General features: G+C 37.2%; 1 protein-coding gene across 23 annotated transcripts in view; it reads right to left on the bottom strand.

Moving 5' to 3' along the window:
• Positions 1-22,965, bottom strand: part of LOC128689428 (uro-adherence factor A) — an 828,046-nt gene that overhangs the window by 31,182 nt on the left and 773,899 nt on the right. For 22 of the 23 annotated variants that reach the window (XM_053777700.2, XM_053777698.2, XM_053777703.2 and 19 more), the window contains 3 exons: positions 21,429-21,851; positions 19,146-19,741; positions 15,568-15,787 (listed from right to left, as the gene is read on the bottom strand). In XM_053777700.2, the coding sequence (XP_053633675.1) occupies positions 15,568-15,787; positions 19,146-19,741; positions 21,429-21,851 (1,239 nt within the window). The remainder of the gene's footprint in view (positions 1-15,567; positions 15,788-19,145; positions 19,742-21,428; positions 21,852-22,965) is intronic. The other variant, XM_053777720.2, reaches the window with a different exon arrangement.

Raw genomic sequence — 22,965 nt, 5'->3', positions numbered from 1 at the left:
TAGATGAATAATTACAGTATCAACTTATCAGTATTCAAGAATTTTTTTTTGTGTTCACGTTCTCTCCGAATTCTGAGAGCTAACAGTCTAGATTTGAGTGCACCGAATCTGCCTTTCTGTTAAACACTTCTTTCTTTGTATATATTCCTTCCTCAGAATCCGTAGATCACATGAATACAGATCGATCGATCAAATTTTTTTTTATCACTTCTATTGTGTAATCTCAACATTGAGTTTCATTCGATGAGTTGTGCTATATTATACCTTGTATTGCATTACAGTTTTATTACAGTTTCAGTTATGTAAGCTTCCATTCCAATATTCTACTTATGTATGTTATAATGTTCAATTGTTGTGTACTTTGACATTGTATAGAATCAGCCCAAGCCGTACACCTGCCGTCTCTAGTTTGTATAAGTTGTATGTCGGGACGACATACGTTAGCGTCGCCGAGCTCTCAGTAGTAGTACCAGTTCCTAGTAACCAGTTACCAGTAACCAGTGTACCAGTAGATGACTCACTACCAACCGTCTCTGCGTGAATCACTGACTGTATTCATATTGCTGCTGACCATAGCAGGATTTCAAACATCCTCACCCGTAGGCACTCATGGGTCAGTCAAGATAGGGAGCAGAGAGAGGCAGGTCGGCTGTTGGTGCCTTCCCACACTTTCCGTTATATTATACGTACTACCAGCCTATGTGAGTATTCTTACCCTATCCACGTATCGAAAACCCACATGACAATTTAACCAATTATATGGACACCTTGCCTTGGCAAATGTCTGTCAGAGACACGCCTTTCCGGCTTAAGTCTCAGCACTTTTGTTCGTCACTGGCATCAGATCTCGGCGTCAGGTCGTACACGTGGTTGTGGAGGGTGTTTGGACCACCATATAAGCCCAAGGAACAGCTGAGCAGAGAGATTCGTGCGGAGCTCTGGCCTGGGTGCAGAGCTCTGAGCAGAGACTTCGAGCTGAGCTGCTGCTGGGGTGCAGGGCTCGGGAGAAGGCTGCTGAAGTCTCTGGAGGAGACTGTTGGAGACATTGGGCAGAGTACTGGCTTCGAGCAGTACTCGTACTGTGTAGGTCTTGTGACCTGTGACTTAGTTCCTGTGGTGAACTGTCCTCTGAACCATATTGTAAGTTATATTCTGTTTCGTCTAGTTGATTGTATTCCCTGTCTCACTGCTTATGTGTACCACCCCATTTATCTAAACCACAATAATGTTCTCCTGTTCCCAAATATATTATTGTACAAGGACTTAATAATAAACTGTGTTTGAGTAGAATAGTAATATTCACTGTCCCCATCATTTCTCCATTTATTTATGTTTAGTTAAAGTAGTGAGAGGGTGAGCAGTGTGGTGGGTAGAGTAATGAGAGGTGAAGATGTAGTCACCAGTGACCTCACATTACCTACCTCCGCTACTCATCTCTCCTACCACCTCGCCTGCTTGTCCCCTGCCTACTGACTCCCTCCCCTTACTCCCATATTCCCCACTTATATCCTATTCATTCCATTACCCCCCCCCCCCCCGTACAAAGGAAGATGACAAAGTTGATCCCATGTATCAGAAATCTTCCCTTTGAGGATCGACTCTCTAGAGGATGCACTCTCTAGAAAGGCGTAGAATTAGGGGGAATATGATTGAGGTGTATAAATGGAAAACAAGAATTAATAAAGGGGACGTAAATAACGTGCTAAAAATATCTAGCCTAGACAGGACCCGCAGCAGTGGTTTTAAATTGGAAAAATTCAGATTCAGAAAGGATATAGGAAAGCACTGGTTTGGTAATCGAGTTGTGGATGAGTGGAACAAACTCCCGAGTACCGTCATAAGACCTTGAGTAGTTTTAAAAACAGGTTAAATAAATACATGCGTGGGTGTGAGTTGGACTTGACTAGCTTGTGCTACTAGGTCGGATGCCGTGCTCCTCCCTTAAGTGAATGTGACTGACCTGACTAGGTCAAGGCATTGGCTTAAGCCGGTGGGAGAATTAGACCTGCCTCGCATGGGCCAGTAGGCCTGTTGCAGTGTTTCCTTTTTCTTATGTTCTTTCTTATGTTCTTAACATCCTCCTATCTTCCATACACCAAAAAGAGTCTTCAATAAAGGTAAGTGTGATGTTATTATTGTTTTATACTTGATTTCTCATTATTTTCTGTATGTAAACCTATATTTAATCCATAAAAAAATCATTTTTGTTAATACTTTTGGGTGTCTGGAATGGATTAACTGGATTTACATTACAGTGGACCCTCCCTTTTCATCATTAATCCGTTCCAGAGAGATTGGAGAAAACTGAAACCATTTTCCCCATAAGAAATAATGTAAATCCATGCAGAAAAGAATGATAAATAAATATAAAGCACTAATAAAATGTATAAATGAACATTTAACATCACACTTACCTTTATTGAAAACTCTTGTATGGCAGACGGGGCGGAGGGGAGAGGGAGGCGAGTTTATTGTTGGAGACAAGACAATATGGTGTACATCAACTCTACGGCTTCTTTATCTATCACAATTCATCTAATATGACATAATAAACAATATTAATAACATAAAAACATGACATATACTCTAGAATGAAGAAAATATCCTAGGTAGTAGGTTGGTAGACAGCAACCACCCAGGGAGGTACTACTGTCCTGCCAAGTGTTTTACATGATGGTAGGATTGCTAGTGTTTTTTCTGTCTCAAACATACAAGATTTCAGGTATGGCTTGCTACTTCTACTTACACTTAGGTCACACTACACATACATATACAAGCATATATATACATGCCCCTCTGGGTTTTCTTACTAGTTCTTGTTCTTGTTTATTTCCTCTTATCTCCATGGGGAAGTGGAATAGAATTCTTCCTCCGTAAGCCATGCGTGTTGTAAGAGGCAACTAAAATGCCGGGAGCATGGGGCCAGTAACCCCTTCTCCTGTATAAATTACTAGATTTAAAGAGAGAAACTTTCGTTTTTCTTTTTGGGCCACCCTGCCTCGGTGGGATACGGCTGGTTTGTTGAAAGAGAAAAAGAATAAAATATGTCATTATGTATGTCACAAATGGTGTTGTGTTGTTGTTGGGTGTAGAAGGGCCACTGAGAGCATTAGCCTTACAGGGTGGTGGTGGTGAAGGCAGCAGCAGAGGCAGCAGTGTTGTCAGTAGCCCTATATACAGTGGACCCCCGGATAACATAATTAATCCGTTCCAGAGAGTGTCTTATACCAAATCTGACTTAATCCAAATTAATTTTCCCCATAAGAAATAATGGAAATCCAATTAATCCATTTCAAACACCCAAAAGTATTAAAAAACATGTTTTCTACATGAAATATACATTTACCTACACAGAAAACAATGATACATGAAGAATAAAACAATAATAACATCATACTTACCTTTACTGAATACATGGTGATGTATGGAAGACAGGAGGTGGGGAGAGGATGGAGTAGTTTACAATTGTTTGGAAGGGGAATCCCACTCCATAAAGACTTCAGGTACCAAGTCGTTATCCTGGGTTACTTCCCTCCTTTGTTTTTTAATACCACTAGGACCAGCTTGAGAGTCACTGGACCCCTGTCGCTCAAAAAAGTTTTCCAGAGAGGTCTGTTTCTGGCATATGTTAGGAATTGTGTTGGGAGACACAAGATAGTCCTTCAATATGAGACTAATATCAGCTCTACGGCTTATTTATCTAGCATAATTCATCTAATATGATATAATAAACAATATTAATAACATAGAAACATAACATATACTCTTGAATGAATAAAATATGTCATCAAGTCACGAGTGTTGCTGTGTTGTTGTTGTTGGGTGCATAAAGGCCACTGAGACATAAGCCATACATAGTGGTGGTGGAGGCAGCAGCAGCGGTAGAGACTAGAGACAGCGGTGTTGTCAGTCATCCTATATAACTCCAACAACATTGGAGGAGTTAGGTTCATGCTGTCCTTTTTCTATCGATTACTCACTTAACTTACTTGCTACAGTTAATGCTACACTTTATCACTGGCTGCCGCTATAGTCATTATAGACTCCTGCTGCTTTAGCATTGTACGTATTGCAGAATCACTGAAAAAGGTGCATTTCCCCTCTATCTCAGCCTTTTACCCAATGGCTGGCTGGCACTAGAAGCTTTCTTTGGGCCCATGGTGGCTTGTTTAACAGTTACAAGCACTAAAAAGAATGGAATACAAAATGTATCATATGAATGCGAGAGAGATCGTCCTGACTGGCTGGTAAACAATGGCACACTGGGCAACTAAGGCCCCGACACGACTGACTTATACCGAGTTCAGTGACATTCACCGAGCCAGTATTTTGACGCAAAAACATTACTTATTCTGATTATTATTACTCATTCAGATGATGTCTTAATCTGGGGGTCCACTGTAACCCCAACAACATTGGAGGAATTAGGTTCGTGCTGTCCTTTTTCTATTGATTAATCACTTAATTTACTTGCTACACTGTTAATGCTACACTTTATCACTGGCTGGTGCTATAGCTTTTATCGACTTGTAGAATCACCGAATCACTGTAGGCACATTCTCCCCTCTCTCTTCCTCCTCCACTTTGGTACTCTGCTACGATTTATTTCTTTAATTCTATCATGTTCCTCACTTTCTTTAACAAAGGACTGGAACTAGGAGCTTTCTTTGGGCCAATGGTGGCTTATTTAGTGGTTACACACAATAAACAAGTGCCAAAAACAATGGATTATTACGAAATGTTTCGTATGACCTCGCAGGATATGTTCACTCACTGAGAAACAACATGACTGCCTCAGAATGCATGTGGGAGGCAGCTTTGTGTGCGCGCTGGGCACTGGACAGGTTCCCTACCATCAATGAAAACTGAGGAAATCGACGAAACTGGAACCAGTATTTTGACGAAAAAACTCGGTGATGACAGAGATCAACGAAAAGGGAGGGTCCACTGTATTTCTTATGGGGAAAATGGTTTCGACATTCGCGAATTCTGACTTTCGTCAGACTCTCTGGAACGGATTAAATACGGACCTCGGGGGTCCACTGTACTTTTCGTTGTGAAACCAATCAAAATCATATCTATTTTTGTAATATGTCTTCCATTCTACCAAATGAGGCCAAAAAAACGAGAATACAACCATAAAACCTATATGAAAATATACCACTAAGGGGCGGCTAATGGCTGAGAACTCCGATTTCTTTCATTCTTGGTGTATATTAACCCTCTGACTGTCAGTGTCGTATATATACATCTTACAAGCCAGTGTTGGTGACGTATTAATATTAACCAAATCAGCCAAAACATCTGCTAATTAGTTTTATTATGTTACTTCCTGGCTGTTAATTCTGCCAATCCATAAAATATTACACCTGCACCATTACTTGTAAGGTAGAATTTGCATGCAATTTCAAGATTATTTTACCAAACCCTACTCCACCTTACTACCTCTCACTTGTATTAAGTTTAAATAAGATTGTAAAACAGTTAACCACTACTTCTTGTCTAGTTTTAAATATAGTTACTATATACATTTATCTTATCTAATTTTAATTAGTTTCTATGTATCAGGATTAGTTTGCATTCATCCTGATACCAACTTCTTATTGAATGACTTAAATTAATCAAACAGTAACTGTAATTACTACACAGCAGAACAAACAAAGGCACTTCTCAAGAGCCAACAACAACGTAACTGTCTTTAACTACAATGTCAGATCTTAAGTAAACATCACGATGACCTCACAGCATTACTAAATTCCCTGCATGCCAGTATGTCCATCATTACTCTCACTGAAACCTGGCTAAAGCCAGATACTACAGATGTCTATGCCATTCCTGGTTACACAGCCATGCACAACTGTAGGCCAAATCAACAAGGGAGTGACACAGCTATACGACTCAGACCAACTAGAATGTATCACTAATACTTGCACAAGGGATAAACATGGAGAATATATAATAGCTAAATTCAAATCCAAATACCTACAAAAACCTCTCACGGTGATAAACATCTACAGAGTACCACAGTCAAACATTAGCTGTTTTAGTGAAAACCTAGGAAGTATGATAACTGATGCACACATGAATCAAGATCACTTACTACTCTCAGGTGACTTCAATATAAATCTCCTGCAAGACCAGGACCCCACACGTTACTGAATTCACAAAAACCATGAGTAACTGCTTGTTGCTACCAACAGTAACAAAACCTACAAGAATTACAGAGACTAGCGTTTCCCTAATAGACCACATCTGGACCAACACCATATCCCCCTTAAAATCAGGCATAATCACAGATAATACCACAGACCACTACCCTACCTGTCTCATAACCAATCTAGGTAAATTACCCCAAGACACTACTAAAGTAACCTTCAGACCTCATAATGAGGCAGCCATTAATAACTTCACAACAGCAATGACAAACCGACTGGCTAACTGAGCTAGAAATCAATAGAGATACTGACGAATGTATTAATAATTTTCTAAAAAAGACCCAATACCTCTATAACAAGCACTGCCCTAAAAAAAAAAAAAAACAGATCACAGCTAAGAGACTGAACAGTCCCTGGCTAACACCCAGCATCCTCAAATTCATAAATATAAAGCACCTATACGAAAAACAGTACAGAATGGGTCACATAACCAGAGACTAAACAAAATGTTACTCATCAATCCTAACCAGCCTGATAAGAAGGGCAAAAAATTGCATTATGAGAACAGATTATCCAACTTAAAAGGTGATATAAAAAAGACCTGGAAAACCCTATCTGAAATTCTAGGAACAAAAAAGATATCAGGAAACAGAGCAATCAAACTAACAAAACCAGATGAACTCCAACTCCCACCAACTGAAACAGCAAACAGACTCAATGTTTTCTTCTCTACCATAGGAAAAAACCTTGCCGATAAAATCCCAAGCTCAAATACCCCACCCAATGACTACCTCACTGGCAACTACCCGAACACACTGTTCCTAGCTCTGACTAACCCAACAGAAGTCTCCCTTATTATCAACACACTCAAAAACAAGATAGGAGATTTAAATACCTTACCACTCTTTATATACAAAAAAGCTTCACAAGTGTTGTCACCAATCACTGCAACACTCTTAAACAAATCCATCGAATCCTGTACCTTCCCCACAGTTCTCAAAAATAGCGAGGGTCACCCCAATACATAAAAGAGGAGATCAAACAGACTTAAATAACTATAGGCCAATATCCAACTTACACCCTCTCTCTCTAAAATCTTTGAAAAATTAATTCATAAGCGAATTATTCCTACCTCATCTCCCACAACATACTCAACCCCTGTCAGTTTGGGTTCAGGCCTAATAAAAATACAAATGATGCTATTATACACATGCTAGAACAAATATATACTGCACTCGAGAAAAAAGAAGTCCCAGTGGGGATCTTCATTGATTTATGTAAAGCTTTTGATACAGTTGACCATGATTTACTGCACATAAAATTGTCGCACTATGGTATAAGAGGGCACTCCCTCAACTACCTAAAGTCATACCTTAGCAGCAGAAGCCAATATGTGTACACAAATGGGGCAAACTCTTCCACACAGCCAATTACAGTTGGTGTCCCACAGGGAAGTGTCCTTGGCCCTCTTCTCTTTCTCATTTATATAAATGACCTACCAAATGCATCGCAACTTCTCAAACCCACACTATTTGCAGATAACACTACATATGTCTTCTCTCACCCAAACCCAGTCATGCTAGCCAATACTGTAAATACCGAATTACAGAAAATATCTACCTGGATGATTAACAAACTTACTCTCAATATTGACAAAACCTACTTCATACAGTTTGGAAACAGAACTACAGATGTCCCTCTTAACATAATGATAAACGGATCACCTATCACAAAGCTCACAGAGGGAAAATTCTTAGGAGTTCACCTTGATAACAGACTCAAATTTCAAACATATGTACAACAAATTTCCAAGAAAATCTCCAAGACCGTAGGCATACTATCGAAGATACGGTACTATGTTCCACAGTCAATCTTCCTGGCCCTATATCACTCACTCATTTACCCCTATCTCACCTATTGAATTTGTGCATGGGGCTCAACAACAATAAACCATCTCAGACCATTAATTACCCAACAAAAGGCTGCAGTCAGAATGATAACAAATTCCCACTACAGGCAGCATACTCCACCAATATTCAAACCTCTAAACTTACTCACCGTACAAAACATCCATACTTATTATTGTACCTGCTACATACATAGAACACTCAACTCAGATATAAACCCTCCCCTCAAACTTCTTACCAACCTCAATAGAACACATGACCATAACACAAGGCACAGATCACTCTTTGATGTACCTCGTGTCCACCTCATGAGCACTATGTAAAAATGCAATGCACATAAAAGGCTCAAAAATGTGGAATTCATTACCTGTGAATATAAAAGAAATACTGTCTGTTTACCAATTCAAGACTCTTCTTAAAAACCACTTACTCACCCACAACTAAATAAATACTGATTAACTATATCTCATAAATGTATAACCTGTGACCCTATCAAACCATGTTTTTTTGTAATTATATTACAAAAAAATATTATATTATAAATTATGCTACAAATTTGTACAACTATAAAGCTTCTTATTTGAAATACTCATTTGTACTTCATGTTGCAATTTGTTTACTGTAATTTTTACCACTGAATATATCATTGCTTAGTTAATCTTAAGTTAATTTTAAGCCTGTCCACAATGCTCTGCATACAAGGGGCTTTTGGCATGTACACTCAACCACTGTATTTCTTTTGTACAACTATGTATCATGTCCAAATAATAATAAATAAATAAATTAATAAATTATACATTGTAACCTTTACAAAGAAGTAAACTTTACTTTACTTTACTAATGGATCTGTGTGGTCAGTGTGTGCAGTATAAAAAAATCCTACAGTGCACAATAAGAAAAAAAAACTGACTGTGGTTTTGGATTAAAATGCCAACTTCGAGGTGTAGTTTCATACAGAATTTATGGTTGTATTCTCGTTTTCTTGGTCTCATTTGATAGAATGGAAAACATATTACAGAAATAGAGATGATTTTGATTGGTTTCATGATAAAAAGGACCCTGAAAATGAGCTCAAAATAGCAGAAATGTTAGATTTTTGCCAATGTTCAAGAGTAAACAAATGATGTCACTGTCCAATTAAGTGTCCAACTAGCCATTCTAATATATAAAAATGTTCGATTTTTGCCGATGTTCAAGATTAAACAAATGATGTCACTGTCCAATTAACCCTTTCAGGGTTGGTGCTGTATAAGTACGGCTTGCACGCCAGGGTTGATGCCATACTAGTACGCATAAATTCTAGTGCCTTCAAATCTAGCGAGAGAAAGCTGGTAGGCCTACATATGAAAGAATGGGTCTATGTGGTCAGTGTGCACAGTATAAAAAAAATCCTGCAGCACACGGTGCATAAGAAGAAAAAAAACTCTGACCGTGTTTTTGGTTTAAAACAGCGACTTTGCAGTGTATTTTCATATGCTATATATGGTTGTATTCTAGTTTTCCTGGTCTCATTTTATAAAATGGAAGACATATTATGGGAGATGATTTTGTTTGGTTTCACAATGAAAAGTACCTTGAAATTGAGCTCAAAGTAGCAGAAATGTTTGATTTTTTGCCCAAGTTCAAAGGTAAACAATTCATGCCACGCGTTCAATACACGTCAACTGGCGAGTCTAATATTCATTCACAAGTACACTGATATTATTTATACCATTTCTACATGAATGCAGTAGTCTGCATAACAAACCTTTTTTTTGCGAGAATAAAAATTCAAAGTGGAAAGCAAAAGAAATGTAGCAGAGGCCTGGGGATGTGAGTAATGAACAGAGGAAATGTTATTTTAGTGCCAGGAATGTCTGTCTTGTTTATTCTGGACCCTATTTGGAAATTGGTATCTTTTGAAATTTGTGTGAAATTGGCACAATTCCCAATTTCTGACCACTTTATTGGTTAGTTGAAATCGGCAAATGGGTGGTTTCTTGTACTCATTCGATAGACAAAATGGAGTTCTGGCGAAATAGGTATGATTCTTGTTGACTGGTACATTGGATTGGCCCATTAAATAGGGCTCAAAGTGGGCAAAATCGCCGATGCGTAAACATCGTAGAGACCGCTAACTTCGTGAGAGCATAATTCCGTAAGTGATAGGTAAATTTCATACTTTTGGTGTCATTATGATCGGGAAAAGATTCTCTACCATTTCATAAGAAAAAATTTTTTTTTTTTTTCGAAAAATTTCCAACCCTGAGAACAAGTTTAGGAGAGGGCCTGCCGACCCTGAAAGGGTTAAGTGTCCAACTAGACATTCTAATATACAGTCACAAATGGGTTGACATTATTTATACAATTATTACAATAATGCAGTATTCTGTATAACAGTAAATCTTATATTTTTTGTGTGAATAAAAATTCAAAATAGAAAGCAAGAGTAATACAAGAGGTTGCCTGGAGACGTGACTAATAAACAAAGAAAATGTTGTTTTACTACCAGGAATGTTTGCATTGTTTATTCTGGACCCTATTTTGAAATTGGCATCTTTTTTAATGTGTGAAATTGGCCAAATTGCCAATTTCTGACCACTTTATTGGGTAGTTGACATCGGTAACTGGACGTTTTCTTGTACTCAATTGATAGAACAAATGGAGTTCTAAAGAAATAGCTAAGAGTTTAGTCGACTGGAACAATGGAATTGGCGAAGAATAGGGCTCAAAGTGGGCAAAATCGTCACTGCATATATATCACCGAGATCGCTACCTTCGCGAGAGCATAATTCCACGAGTGTTCCATCAAATTTCGCACTTTTGGTGTCATTACCATCAGGAAAAGATTCTCTATCATTTCATATGAATAAAAAAAAATTTTTTTTTCCAAATATTTTGCGACAGAGAGAGACTCTTCAGGATTTGGGGTCTCGACAGTAAAAGGGTTAAGAAGCATCTTTCCATCATACACTGCCCAAGTTTCAATAAGAAAGTCCAACAAACAACAAATACATTTACATACATTTATTATACATAGCAGCCTAAGTGTAGAGAACCTAGGATAACCCAAAATATTCAGACGAAGTGAAGTATTTCCATTGGCGTCCTTTTATAAGGTTCTTTTATGTTGTCTGTGAAATTCATTGCATTCCTATCATCATTAATGCCGCTGTTTTAAGATATAAATGAATAACTTCCAAGATAATCAATGAAAACGAGTGTATATCATAGATAACCCTGTACTACACTACGTTTTCTCTTAATATAAGCCCCCAAGACAGGGATAGGAGGATGGTACTTTTATCCCATATTCTCTATTATTATTTTTTTTTTTCAACAAACCAGCCTATCCCACCAAGGCAGGGTGGCCCAAAAAGAAAAACGAAAGTTTCTCCTTTTAAATTTAGTAACCTGTACAAGAGAAGGGGTTACTAGCCCCTTGCCCTCGGCATTTTAGTCGCCTCTTACAACACACATGGCTTATGGAGGAAGAATTCTGTTCCACTTTCCCATGGAGATAAGAGGAAATAAAGAAGAACAAGAACTAGAAAGAAAATAGCAGAAAACCCAGAGGGGTGTGTATATATATGCTTGTACATGTATGTGTAGTGTGACCTAAGTGTAAGTAGAAGTAGCAAGATGTACCTGTAATCTTGCATATTCACGAGACAGACAAAAGATACCAGCAATCCTACCATCATGTAAAACAATTACAGGCTTTCATTTTACACTCACTTGGAAGGACGGTAGTACCCCCCTGGGTGGTTGCTGTCTACTAACCTACTACCTATATCCTCTATTATTATTATTATTATTATTACTATTATTCATTTTGGAGTATTTACCATGTTTTATGTTATTTATATTGTTTATTATGTCATATTAGATCAACTGTGATAGGTAAATAACCCGTATCAAATGAAATCAAATCAAAGTTTATTCTCTATAAGGATTACAATGTGGGGTTTACAGATTTTGGTTATTGTGTGGTTTACATGTAATAAAATACTAATTACAGAGGGGGCCACTAGAACACCTAGCAAGGCTAGGCATTTTGAGCAAACTTAGATTAATTCTTAACCCTAAATTATTACAAATTGTGGAGTAAGTTGACTAAATACTAAGTGACCAAATACTGAGTGACTAAATACTAGTTTGTGAGTTTAGCAATGTGAATGCTTTTGTTTTGGCACAATACATAGTTTCTATATTGGAGTATCACAGGCAAACTTGACTAGTTAGAAATCATTATTTTAAGATTAAGATATGTATTTCTGTGCTTATAGTCAAATGGGTGAGTGTAAGTGTGAACCACCAGGTGGTTTTTATGTAGTTAGTTGATGGGGTGTATCACAGAGATAAGATGTTTTCTAATGGTAGTTTTGAAGGTGATGAGTGTGTCTGCAGATCTAGAGTTTTCAGGTAGGGTGTTCCAGATTTTAGGGCCTTTGACATACATTGAATTTTTGTATAGATTTAGCCGGACACGGGGAATGTCGTAGAAATGTTTGTGTCTGGTGTTATGCTTGTGGGTCCTGTCACAACTATCAAGAAAGTATTTTAGGTCAAGGTTAATACAGTGGACCCCCGCATAACGATCACCTCCGAATGTGACCAATTATGTAAGTGTATTTATGTAAGTGCGTTTGTACGTGTATGTTTGGGGGTCTGAAATGGACTAATCTACTTCACAATATTCCTTATGGGAACAAATTCGGTCAGTACTGGCACCTGAACATACTTCTGGAGTGAAAAAATATCGTTAACCGAGGGTCCACTGTATTGGAATTTAAGGTCCTGTATATGTAGATTGCACAGTAGTAAGTGTGGATGTTATGAACAGCGAATAAGTTTAGATCTATGAAGAGTGGCGGGGTGTGTTGCCAGGGATGGGATTTAGTGATTATTCTTACTGCGGCTTTTTGTTGAGTTATTATTGGCTTTAGGTGTATTGCTGCAGTTGATCCCCAAGCACAAATAGCATAAGTGAGGTATGGATAAATGAGTGAATGGTATAGTGTGGGAAGGGCATTTTGCAGTACGTAGTATCGTATCTTGGAGAGGATCCCAACTGTTTTGGATACTTTTTTTGTTATGTGTTGGATATGGGTGCTGAAATTCAGGTTGTTGTCAAGGTATAGGCCTAGGAATTTGCCCTCATTATGTCTGGCAATTAGAGTGCTGTCAATCTTGTGCAGCACCTGTTGATATTAGCATAATAATAAAGCATATTCCCCAACATCACGAGACTCAGGAGCTCATAGCAACCGACAGTAGCTTCAAAGCCACCTTATGTTTTATGGACAATGTACGGTATAGGTGCTTTACACAATGGGAAGCATTTCTTTTATTCATTGGAACCATGGCCAGGGCTAAAAGTGAACAGGTTATAATAATCAATAAAGAAAAAGAAGCTGAAATGACTTATGCAGCAAGTAGCGCCACCAAACAGTAGCAGCAGGTTGGTGTGGCAACCCCGGAAATTCAAAATTATGCTAGACAAAATTAGTGCTGGATTACTGATTGAACTGGATAACTGATTGCCAGATTAGTGATGGCTAACTTGTACAATTATTACAATACTGCATAACATTAAATCTTCTATAACCGACAATCGAGAGCTGATAAGTAAGACACTTGAAAGACGCGGTGCCAGTGCAGAGACCGTGCGCTCAGCGAAAAGTTATTCAGATTCAACACGGGTTAACGGACCGAGGCTATTTTTTGTGTGAAATTCAAAATGGAATTCATGTGTAAAGACTCGGAATGTATCTAATGAGCAGAGGAAATGTTATTTTAATGCCAGGAATGCCTACATTTTTATTCTAGACCCTATTTTGAAATTTGTGTGAAACTCACTTTACTGGGTAATTGAAATAGTTGATTGGGTGGTTTCTTGTACTCAACTGATAAAATAGAAGACATACCAGCAAAACAACTAAGAATTTGGCTGACTGAAACAATGTAATTGGCCTTAACCCCTTCAGGGTCCAAGGCCCAAATCTGAAGTGGTGCCCCAGTGTCCAAGAATTTAAAAAAAAAAAAATTTTTATTTTTTCTTATGAAACGGTAAAGAATCTTTTTGTGAAGGTAATAAAACAAAAAGTACGAAATTTGATGGAAAAATTGACGAAATTATGCTCTCGTGAATTTTGATGCGTCAGCAATATTTACGAATCGGCGATTTTGCCGACTTTGACTCCCATTTTAGGCCAATTACATTATTCCAGTCAACCAAATTCTTAGCTATTTCACTAGTATTACTTCTATTCTATCGATTGAGCACAAGAAATCGCCAAGTCAACTGTTTCAACTACAAATTAAAGTGATCGGAAATTGTTAATTTGGCCAATTTAACACAAAGTTCAAAATATTCCAATTTTAAAATAGGGTCCAGAATAAACAATGTAGGTATTCCTGGAACTAAACTAACATTTCCTCTGTTCATTAGTTATATTTTAAGGCTTTACAAATAAATTCCATTTTGATTTTTTATTCACATAATGAATTTTTATTCACACCAAAAAATAGAAGATTTTCTGTTTATGCAATATTGTAATAATTGTATAAATATCATCACCATATTTGTGAATGCATATTAGACCCACCAGCTGGCATGTATAAGACGTGTAAGGTCGTTTGTTTACTCTTGAATATTGGCAAAAATTTAACATTTCTGCTACTTTGAGCTCAGTTTCAAGCCATTTCCAGTGCTAAAACCAATCAAAATCATCTCTATTTCTGTAATATGTCTTCCATTCTATCCAATGAGACCAAGGAATCGCAAATACAACTATAAAAAACAGGAAAAAACACTGCAAAGTCGCTGTTTTAATCGAAAAATCATGATTTCAGTTTTTTTTCTCATATTATACACAGTGTGCTGCAGGATTTGTTTTATGTGGTGCACACATACCACATAGATGTATTCTCTCATATCTAGGCCCAAATGTACCACTCACAGTTTATCAGAGTGAGCTGAGCTCATGACGTAGATCTACGGTTTGGACCCTGAACGTAAAGCCGTAGATCTACGGGACGGACCCTGAAAGGGTTAAATTGGACTCAAAGTGGGTAAAATCACAAATTTTGCTGTCACTGACACAACAAAATTTGTGAAAGCATAATTTTGTCAATTTTCCATCAAATTTCTTACTTTTGGTTTCATTACCTTTGGAAAAAGATTATCATTTCATAATAATTTTTTTGTGTGGAGGGGGGGGGGGAATTCTTCGACACTGAGAGCAATTCCCAGATGAGGGGTCACCCAAACACAAGGTCTAAGGTTAGCTGTTCCCATCATGCACCGTATAGCTTAAGATTATTTTTTGCACTGTGCACACCCACCATGTGGATCCATTATCTTAAGTCTAGGCCAAAATTTGCTGCTCAGCATATTTGAGGGCACCATGATTTACGAACAGATCTAGGTAAGCACCATTAACCTTAGTCACATAGGCCTACCTGACACTATGAAGGGTTAATAATAGAATAAACTTATAAAGATCAAGCCAAATTATTACCTGGTGGAGCCAATGTTTGCTGTAATCTCTCTTTTGTGCATCTGGTTTCTTTTTAGTGATCCAACTTTCATTATCTGTGAGCCGAGGCTTGGGTATTGCTGAGAGTGCCAGAAGTGTCTGCTTTGACATTTGTTGACCTGAAGGTGAAACTGATGGTCCCTGGGATTCAATCTGGTCATTCTCAGTTACCACAGAGACAGTGGTAGGCATGCGACTCACCCTGTTAATGCCAATCATTTCTTTATATTAGAAAGGTTTTATATTTTGTTATATGTATGGTGTGCTTAAATAGTTCACATTCTGCTCAAAAATCAATTAATACCAAGTAGTACTGTATTGATAGATAAAAAACATAATACTGACAAATTAACTAAGACGTGTGTAATACTTCGGCAAATCTTATGGAGATATTTTACCTGCACAGCAGGTTTATCCAGATTGATAAAGTCTGCTGTTCCCATGAAATCTCTCTCAATAATGATACTCAGGTTTTGCAGGTGTCTTCATCAATGCCAAGTAGCTACTTAATAATCACTTAAAAGTAAAATTATAAACCTATGGGGTGTATACTCAAGGCAAGTATCAGTAGAACATGTCAAGCTAAGATTTATTTCACTCCCTATCAGTATACAGAAGACATATAAAGAAACAAAATGGTTTTCACTAATAGAATTACAAAAACAACTTATAAAAAGCTAATTATTTAACAGTCGCCGTCTGGTTGAATCCTCCCTAATACACAACTTTCCTTGTATGAATCTTAGTCCTGGATTCATCTCTGTAGATGCCTTCCTCTCCCACTACTTTGTAAAATGCTCCAAACTTCAGAACACTCATGACCTAACCTGATTCCTCCTTTTTTCTTCTTCTCCCTCTTCCCCTTTCCTCTTTCCTTTTTCTCCTTTGGGTTGTCTTTCTTCTGCCCTGTGTATTTGTTCCTTCTTTATTTATTTATTTATTTATTTATTTGTTTTCCTCCCCCCTTGGTGTTTTTGCTCTTACTCTCTTTGGGCACCTAGCTCCCTTGCAGTGCTCCTCTTTCTTAGTATTTGACTGGCCCCTCCTACTCTTACTACCTCCCCACTACTACTCCCTTCCCTCCACTACTACTACCACTTCCTGCCTATATATACCCATCCTGCTCTCCTTTTTGTTAGTGTGACTTTGTAAACGGTCCAAGTCGGACCGACACATCGTTGTAAGCTCCTCTCTTCTATGTGCGGGTTATTTGTGCATTGTTCCAGTCACGGTATTGTGCCTTTTTTTGTTATTTAAGTTTACCTGAAATGCTCTGCATACAAAGGGTCTTTTGGCATGCACACCCAACTACTGTATTCCTTTGTACAACAATGTATCATGTCAAAATAAACATTATTATTATTGTTATTATTATTATTATTATACTTGTTCTCCATAGGGAAGTGGAACAGAACTCTTCCTCCGTAAGCCATGCATGTTGTAAGAGGACACTAAAATGCCGGTAGCAAGGAGCTAGTAACCCCTTCTCCTGTATACATTATTAAAGTTATGAAGAGAAACTTTTGTTTTTCTTTTTGGGCCACCCTGCCTTGGTGGGATATGGCTAATTTGTTGAAAGAAGAATTATACTTGTGTACCTGTACCTAAATAAACTTACATACTGTGCTGGCATGCAAGTACACATTAAAATCACTAAGAGTGTCTCACTCAGTGCTGAAGATGCCATATTAATAATAAGAATCACTGGGGCACTTTAAATGTAATATATTACATTAATATAGACATTTTCATTAATCCATCTATGATATTTTTTTCAGAATTATATAAGAAACATGTTGCATAACATAAAACATAATACATTCACCCACAGTAGAAAAAATTGACATAAATATGAGAAGTGGTAGCCAGGCGGCTTGTAGGAGGGATGGCAAGAATTACACACCAGAGAAAATGTGTACACAATAGTATTACTGAGGGTAACTGTAGAAAATTATTCCTTTCATATGCCTTCACTCAAAGTGTCATTCCCTCTAAAAATGATGTGTTGCATAAGATTGGAGTGTTGTTATTTATTCTACTGCGACCAACATGAAGACAACTTGTACACAATGTAAAGTGTTCGTATTGTGGTAAAAGCTTCACAAACATATACATGAATGAACTTGTTTTAACTGTAATCATACACGTTTGTCTATTTACATTCTCGGCGTTTCGTCTTGTTTACAATGACATCTAAGTTCAGTTGTTAGAAATGATTAAACTCATTGAACAAAGTATGTTGATGATAATAATAATAATAATAATAATAATAATAATAATAATAATAATAATAATAATAATCTCTCTGGGGCACTTTAAATTTCAGTTGTATATTTCGTGTAGGTGTAGGAGCTACCACACCTGATTTTTTTTTTTTTTTGTTAAATACTTTCTACAATAAATACTCACCTCTCACCTTACATTAAGACTACACATATTTTAAGTTAAGTAATAAGTGTACTGTATGTGTATTTTATCACCCTGGGGTGCTTTAAATGTTGTATATTACATGTAGATGTGGTATCCAGGTGAGCTACCATACCTACCACCTGACTCTCTATAATAAATACTATTCACCTCTCACCCTATATTAACCTGTAAACGGTCCAAACGTATATATACGTTCACTACTGTACTGCCCCAACTTTTTTGAGAAAAAAAACATTGTTGTTTTTTAATAGGAAAAAAGAGCATATGGAACCCAGGCATCCCCAATTATTTTAATATGGCGCACAGTGAGTGCTCACACCCATTCTCTCATGTCTAGGCGACTCAGGCTTATCGTGGCAATGTTAAATGTATGACATAAAACGTATATATACGTTTGGGGCACTAGCAGTAAAAACGTATGTATACACTTGGACCATTTACGGGTTAAGACTACATATATTTTATGGTAAGTAATGAGTACTATATGTGTATTTTTATAAGTGGGGAAAAAAAAAAGGGCATTTTGCTTTATGGCAGTAGCCTTAAACCTAACATGCCATATAAGTGAGGCCCTACTGAACATGAGGACCTTTTTCTTAACACGTCAATTATTATCAACGCAAGCTCCAACTCAGAACAAAAGTTATTCTCAGATATCCCCACTGATCATGGCAGTTCACATCTCTATCACCCACGAGCAGCAGGTAAAATTACTCTAAATTACGCCCAGCACTATAAAATTACAATACAGTACAGTACTGTACTGTAGTTATTACATTACAATCATAACTAAGTACTAAACCCAATGTACTGTAGTACTACAGGTTAAATTACCAAATTCTTAGTGTTTAGTTGTCTTCTGTATCAAAAGATCAAGTCCGTTAGTTTAAAAGACAATCGAAGTTCCAGACAATCAGAAATATCAGGTCCACTGAATGAAGACTTTATCTTTTCATGTTACAAATCATGAAAAATAAATTTGATAACTTTGAATCAATGGCAATTAGCAGAAACCCCATTCTCCATATCAGTCTATTAAATCAAGGATTTACTATACATTATTATTACTGATAGGTTAGCTTTCAGAACATATTAATAAAAATAAAGAGATAATTGACTCCTTATTTTACCTTATGGCCTCCAGGCGTTCAGCATTGTTGAGTTCGCTCGTTAATTTAAGAGATTTGCTAGGAGTCGGTGGGGGTGCTTTCTTCTTTCTTGGTAAAGGTTCTGGGATTGATTCTCTTGGAGAGGCTAAAGGCACTGACCTCATTGCTTGTACAGGTGGATGTTTAGAAGACTCGAGACTGGACTGAGAGTTTGATCGAGAAAAGGGATGTGGAGAAGCCAGAGTGCTATACTGTGAAGGAGATCCAGCTGGGAGTGGCACACTTTTCTGTAATGGGGGTCTAAAGGTGCCCACCCCTTCACCTTGCACCATGCTGGCAGAAGCAGCTGACTCATATGTGGGAGCTGTGTAAAACTCTTGAATGGGAAGATGAGATGAAGATTGTTGTTGGAAATTGTAATTACTATTTTCTGTACTTTGAGGAAAATGATGTAAAGGAAATGGTGAATGCTCCCCATGAGTGGCATATGAAGAAAGTGAAGAATTAACACTTGGCTGGGAATCTGAACCAGCTGTTGAGCCATTTGTCAGCTGCCCAGTACGTCGTAGCATATCCTTGTCATGGCGCATCATTTCTTCTTCGAGTTCAGCCAGTTTCTAAAGAGTGAAATGTATATTAATCAAAAGAAATTTGACTAAACTTATGAGATACAATGATGTCAATAAAATTTATTAAAAGTTGTGTAACTGCAACTAAGAAATGAAGATGAATATATAAGAATATTAATTCTCAAGTTAAGAGATGATCAATAAAATTTAATGGTTTAGAGAAACAGTAAAATTAAGGAATTTAGAATTAATTCTGACCCATCACCAAAGATTAAGTTTCTGATGACCATTCAGAAACATGTTCCAAGCCATTAATATGAAAATTAGAAAAAAGATAAATCAGAAAACTTGTGTTAACATTGTGAACATAAAAGTGCACTACAGAGCTAGGCACAAGAGGAAACAATCATGCTTCTCTTTTCCCAAAAATCCTGTTAGGGAGCTCAGCCAACATTTCAAGAATTACTGTTATGTATAACTGCCATAAGGAGTGCATCACCTCTAATGACAATACTGTATCTTAGTATAAAATAAACAAAAACCTAAGCATTTATTAATGTCCCATAAATTTTATACACGAGAGTACTGTATAAAAATATCTCTAAGCACATTCTAAGTGCTATATTTTCCCCAAGTCATTATTCCAGTTACCTACTAAATTTAATGTTATGGTAGGCAACTGCAATTTTTATTATCCACTGGTATTGACAGCATTTAAATGCACACCAATGACTTATTTACTCATAAATTATGAATTTCACATAGCTACTGATATATTTAGTTTCCATAAATGCACGCTTTCATTTCCTTACCATTTTTATTATATAAATGAGTATTATATTTTTCCTAACTGCTTTCAAAAATAGTCTCCTTATGAAGAATGGACACTATCAAGATCAAGAATCACTTGCCATTTAAAACCTGGAGCATCCTTTATCATACAAACAAAAATGACTTGACTAACTTCTTTTCAATCAACACATTAATTAGTGTTAAAATATTCTATTTCACATGCAGCAGCATGAGTACGTACATTGAAGTACATGCTTGCATTTACACATCAAGACAAAATGTCTTATACAAATTACTGTACTGTATACAGTGATCAGTAAGCCATATCCTGCATTCTTTTCTTTCTTTCAACACACTGGCCGTATCTCACCGAGGCGGGGTGGCCCAAAAGGAAAAACGAAAGTTTCTCCTTTTACATTTAGTAATATATACAGGAGAAGGGGTTACTAGCCCCTTGCTCCCGGCATTTTAGTCGCCTCTTACGACACGCATGGCTTACGGAGGAAGAATTCTGTTCCACTTCCCCATGGAGAATATCCTGCATTATAAGCTCTAATATTTATTATACTGAATATCAAATGATATTACATTAATATCAGTAAATGTGTCTCCATTATATAATACCGCCACAGTATGTTATCACTCATCTTAGATAATATTACTCAAATATTAAAGCACAGACTTTAACTAAAGTATACCTAAATACTCTATAAATGTGTAATAAAACCTCTTAACTACCCATATGCAAATTGTATGGCAATTATAACATGTTAAATCAAGCAACAGTACCTTATAGAAAAATTTAGCTTAATTATGCATACTGGATATTTTTCAAATTGACCCAAGTGGCTACACTGTAATGACTGAAAAGATATATAAATGACTTGTTATTTTTTTAAATCTGCATTGTTTTCCCCAGTGCCAATCTGACCATGATGTTCACCTTATACTCTTCAGGATGTGAACTTGTTGATACAAGAGAGTCATCACTGTAGTCCAAAGTACTGCTGTGGGCCACCAAGTGCCCTTCATACTGCTCTCTAGATTCAGAAGGAAGTAGACCCTCTGTTTCAGCTGATGTCTGGCTTTCACTTCTCATTGATGAGTGAGGTGGTGCCTCCGCAATGGTCTCAGACTTGGCTATATGACTTTCAAGAAGTTCAGCATGTGTTTTTTCAGTGTTAAGAGTGGACTTAAGAACGGTAGAAGAGGAGCCGAGGGAATCATAATTCATCTGCCAATGCTCCGCATCTGTGGTCTTAGAGACAGAGTGGGAGCTCTCAAGGACGTTAGTTGAGGTCACGGGAACTCTCATAGGAACCCTAGATTCTTTATCCAATTCAAAAGATGTCTGAAGGTTCTTGGCCTGAGGAGGAGATAGGATAGAGGCTGTGGTAAATGAACATGATGGCTGTAAGTGATTTTGTGCAGAAGTCTGTATTTCATGACTAACTGTGATAGACATGTCCTCTTCAAGTTGAAAATTTAACACATTGGTATCAGAATCACATAGATTTGTGGTATGTTCAGTAAAACTGTGTGTATTATTAAGAGTTTCATCTATATTAAATCTAACTGTTTTTTCATGTATACTTTTCTTTGATGGCTCTTTAATACCAGAGATAACTTGTTCGTTATAAATATGTTGTGATCCACTACTACATGCAAGTGTGCCACATAACCCACTAGAATTGATATTCATGTCACCCTGTTTACTCAAAGTAGCCGATTCAAGAGATGAGGTTTGAACTGAACTTTTTGGAGAACTATTCTTTAAATTATGGTTAGATGGGGTAAGAGATGCCTCAACACAGCACACTGACTGCTGTACAGGAGCCATCCATTCATCACCTTGCAATTGTGTTGGTGGTAATAATATATCAGTACCAGTTTGTACTGGTAATCCAGGAACCTCAGTAGAAGGTTCAACATGTAGACGTGTTCCTTTTCCAACACACGTGGGTGATGTAACATCAACACTGTCAGACGACTGACATGCACATGAATTCAAATGAAGATTAGATGTTGAGTTTGACACTGAAACCTGAGTGTAGAAAGGTGGTGTTTCTTTGAATGAATGCAAAACAGATTCAGAGTTATGATTCTCAGACAGATTAAATGTTGACTGTATTTTTGTGGATGACTGTAAGCATAATGGATCTGACATGTTTAAACTGGAATCAACGTTAGTTGATGGTACAGGAGATTGTGTCTGAATCAGTGATGAAGTTTCAGAGCCATCTTTAATGTGTGAGAGAAATAACGGTTCATCTTCCTGTGAATATGACTCGATATTTTTTTGTGTTCTGGTTGTACACAAGTCAGTAGGAGTAGAGGGTTGGGAAAGTTCTGGTGTGCTCAAATGTGAAACTGATTTTGCAATAAACTCGGGAGTTTCAGACAATTCTTGTACTGTAACTTGGGGAGAGGAAGGATAAGGAGCTGTTATTTCTGGAGTTGTGCTAGGTTCTGACATGGAA

The sequence above is a fragment of the Cherax quadricarinatus genome, chromosome 18, assembly GCF_038502225.1.
Source record: "Cherax quadricarinatus isolate ZL_2023a chromosome 18, ASM3850222v1, whole genome shotgun sequence".
NCBI classification, from domain to species: Eukaryota; Metazoa; Arthropoda; class Malacostraca; order Decapoda; family Parastacidae; genus Cherax; species Cherax quadricarinatus.
This window is presented reverse-complemented; position numbering and strand designations above follow the sequence as displayed.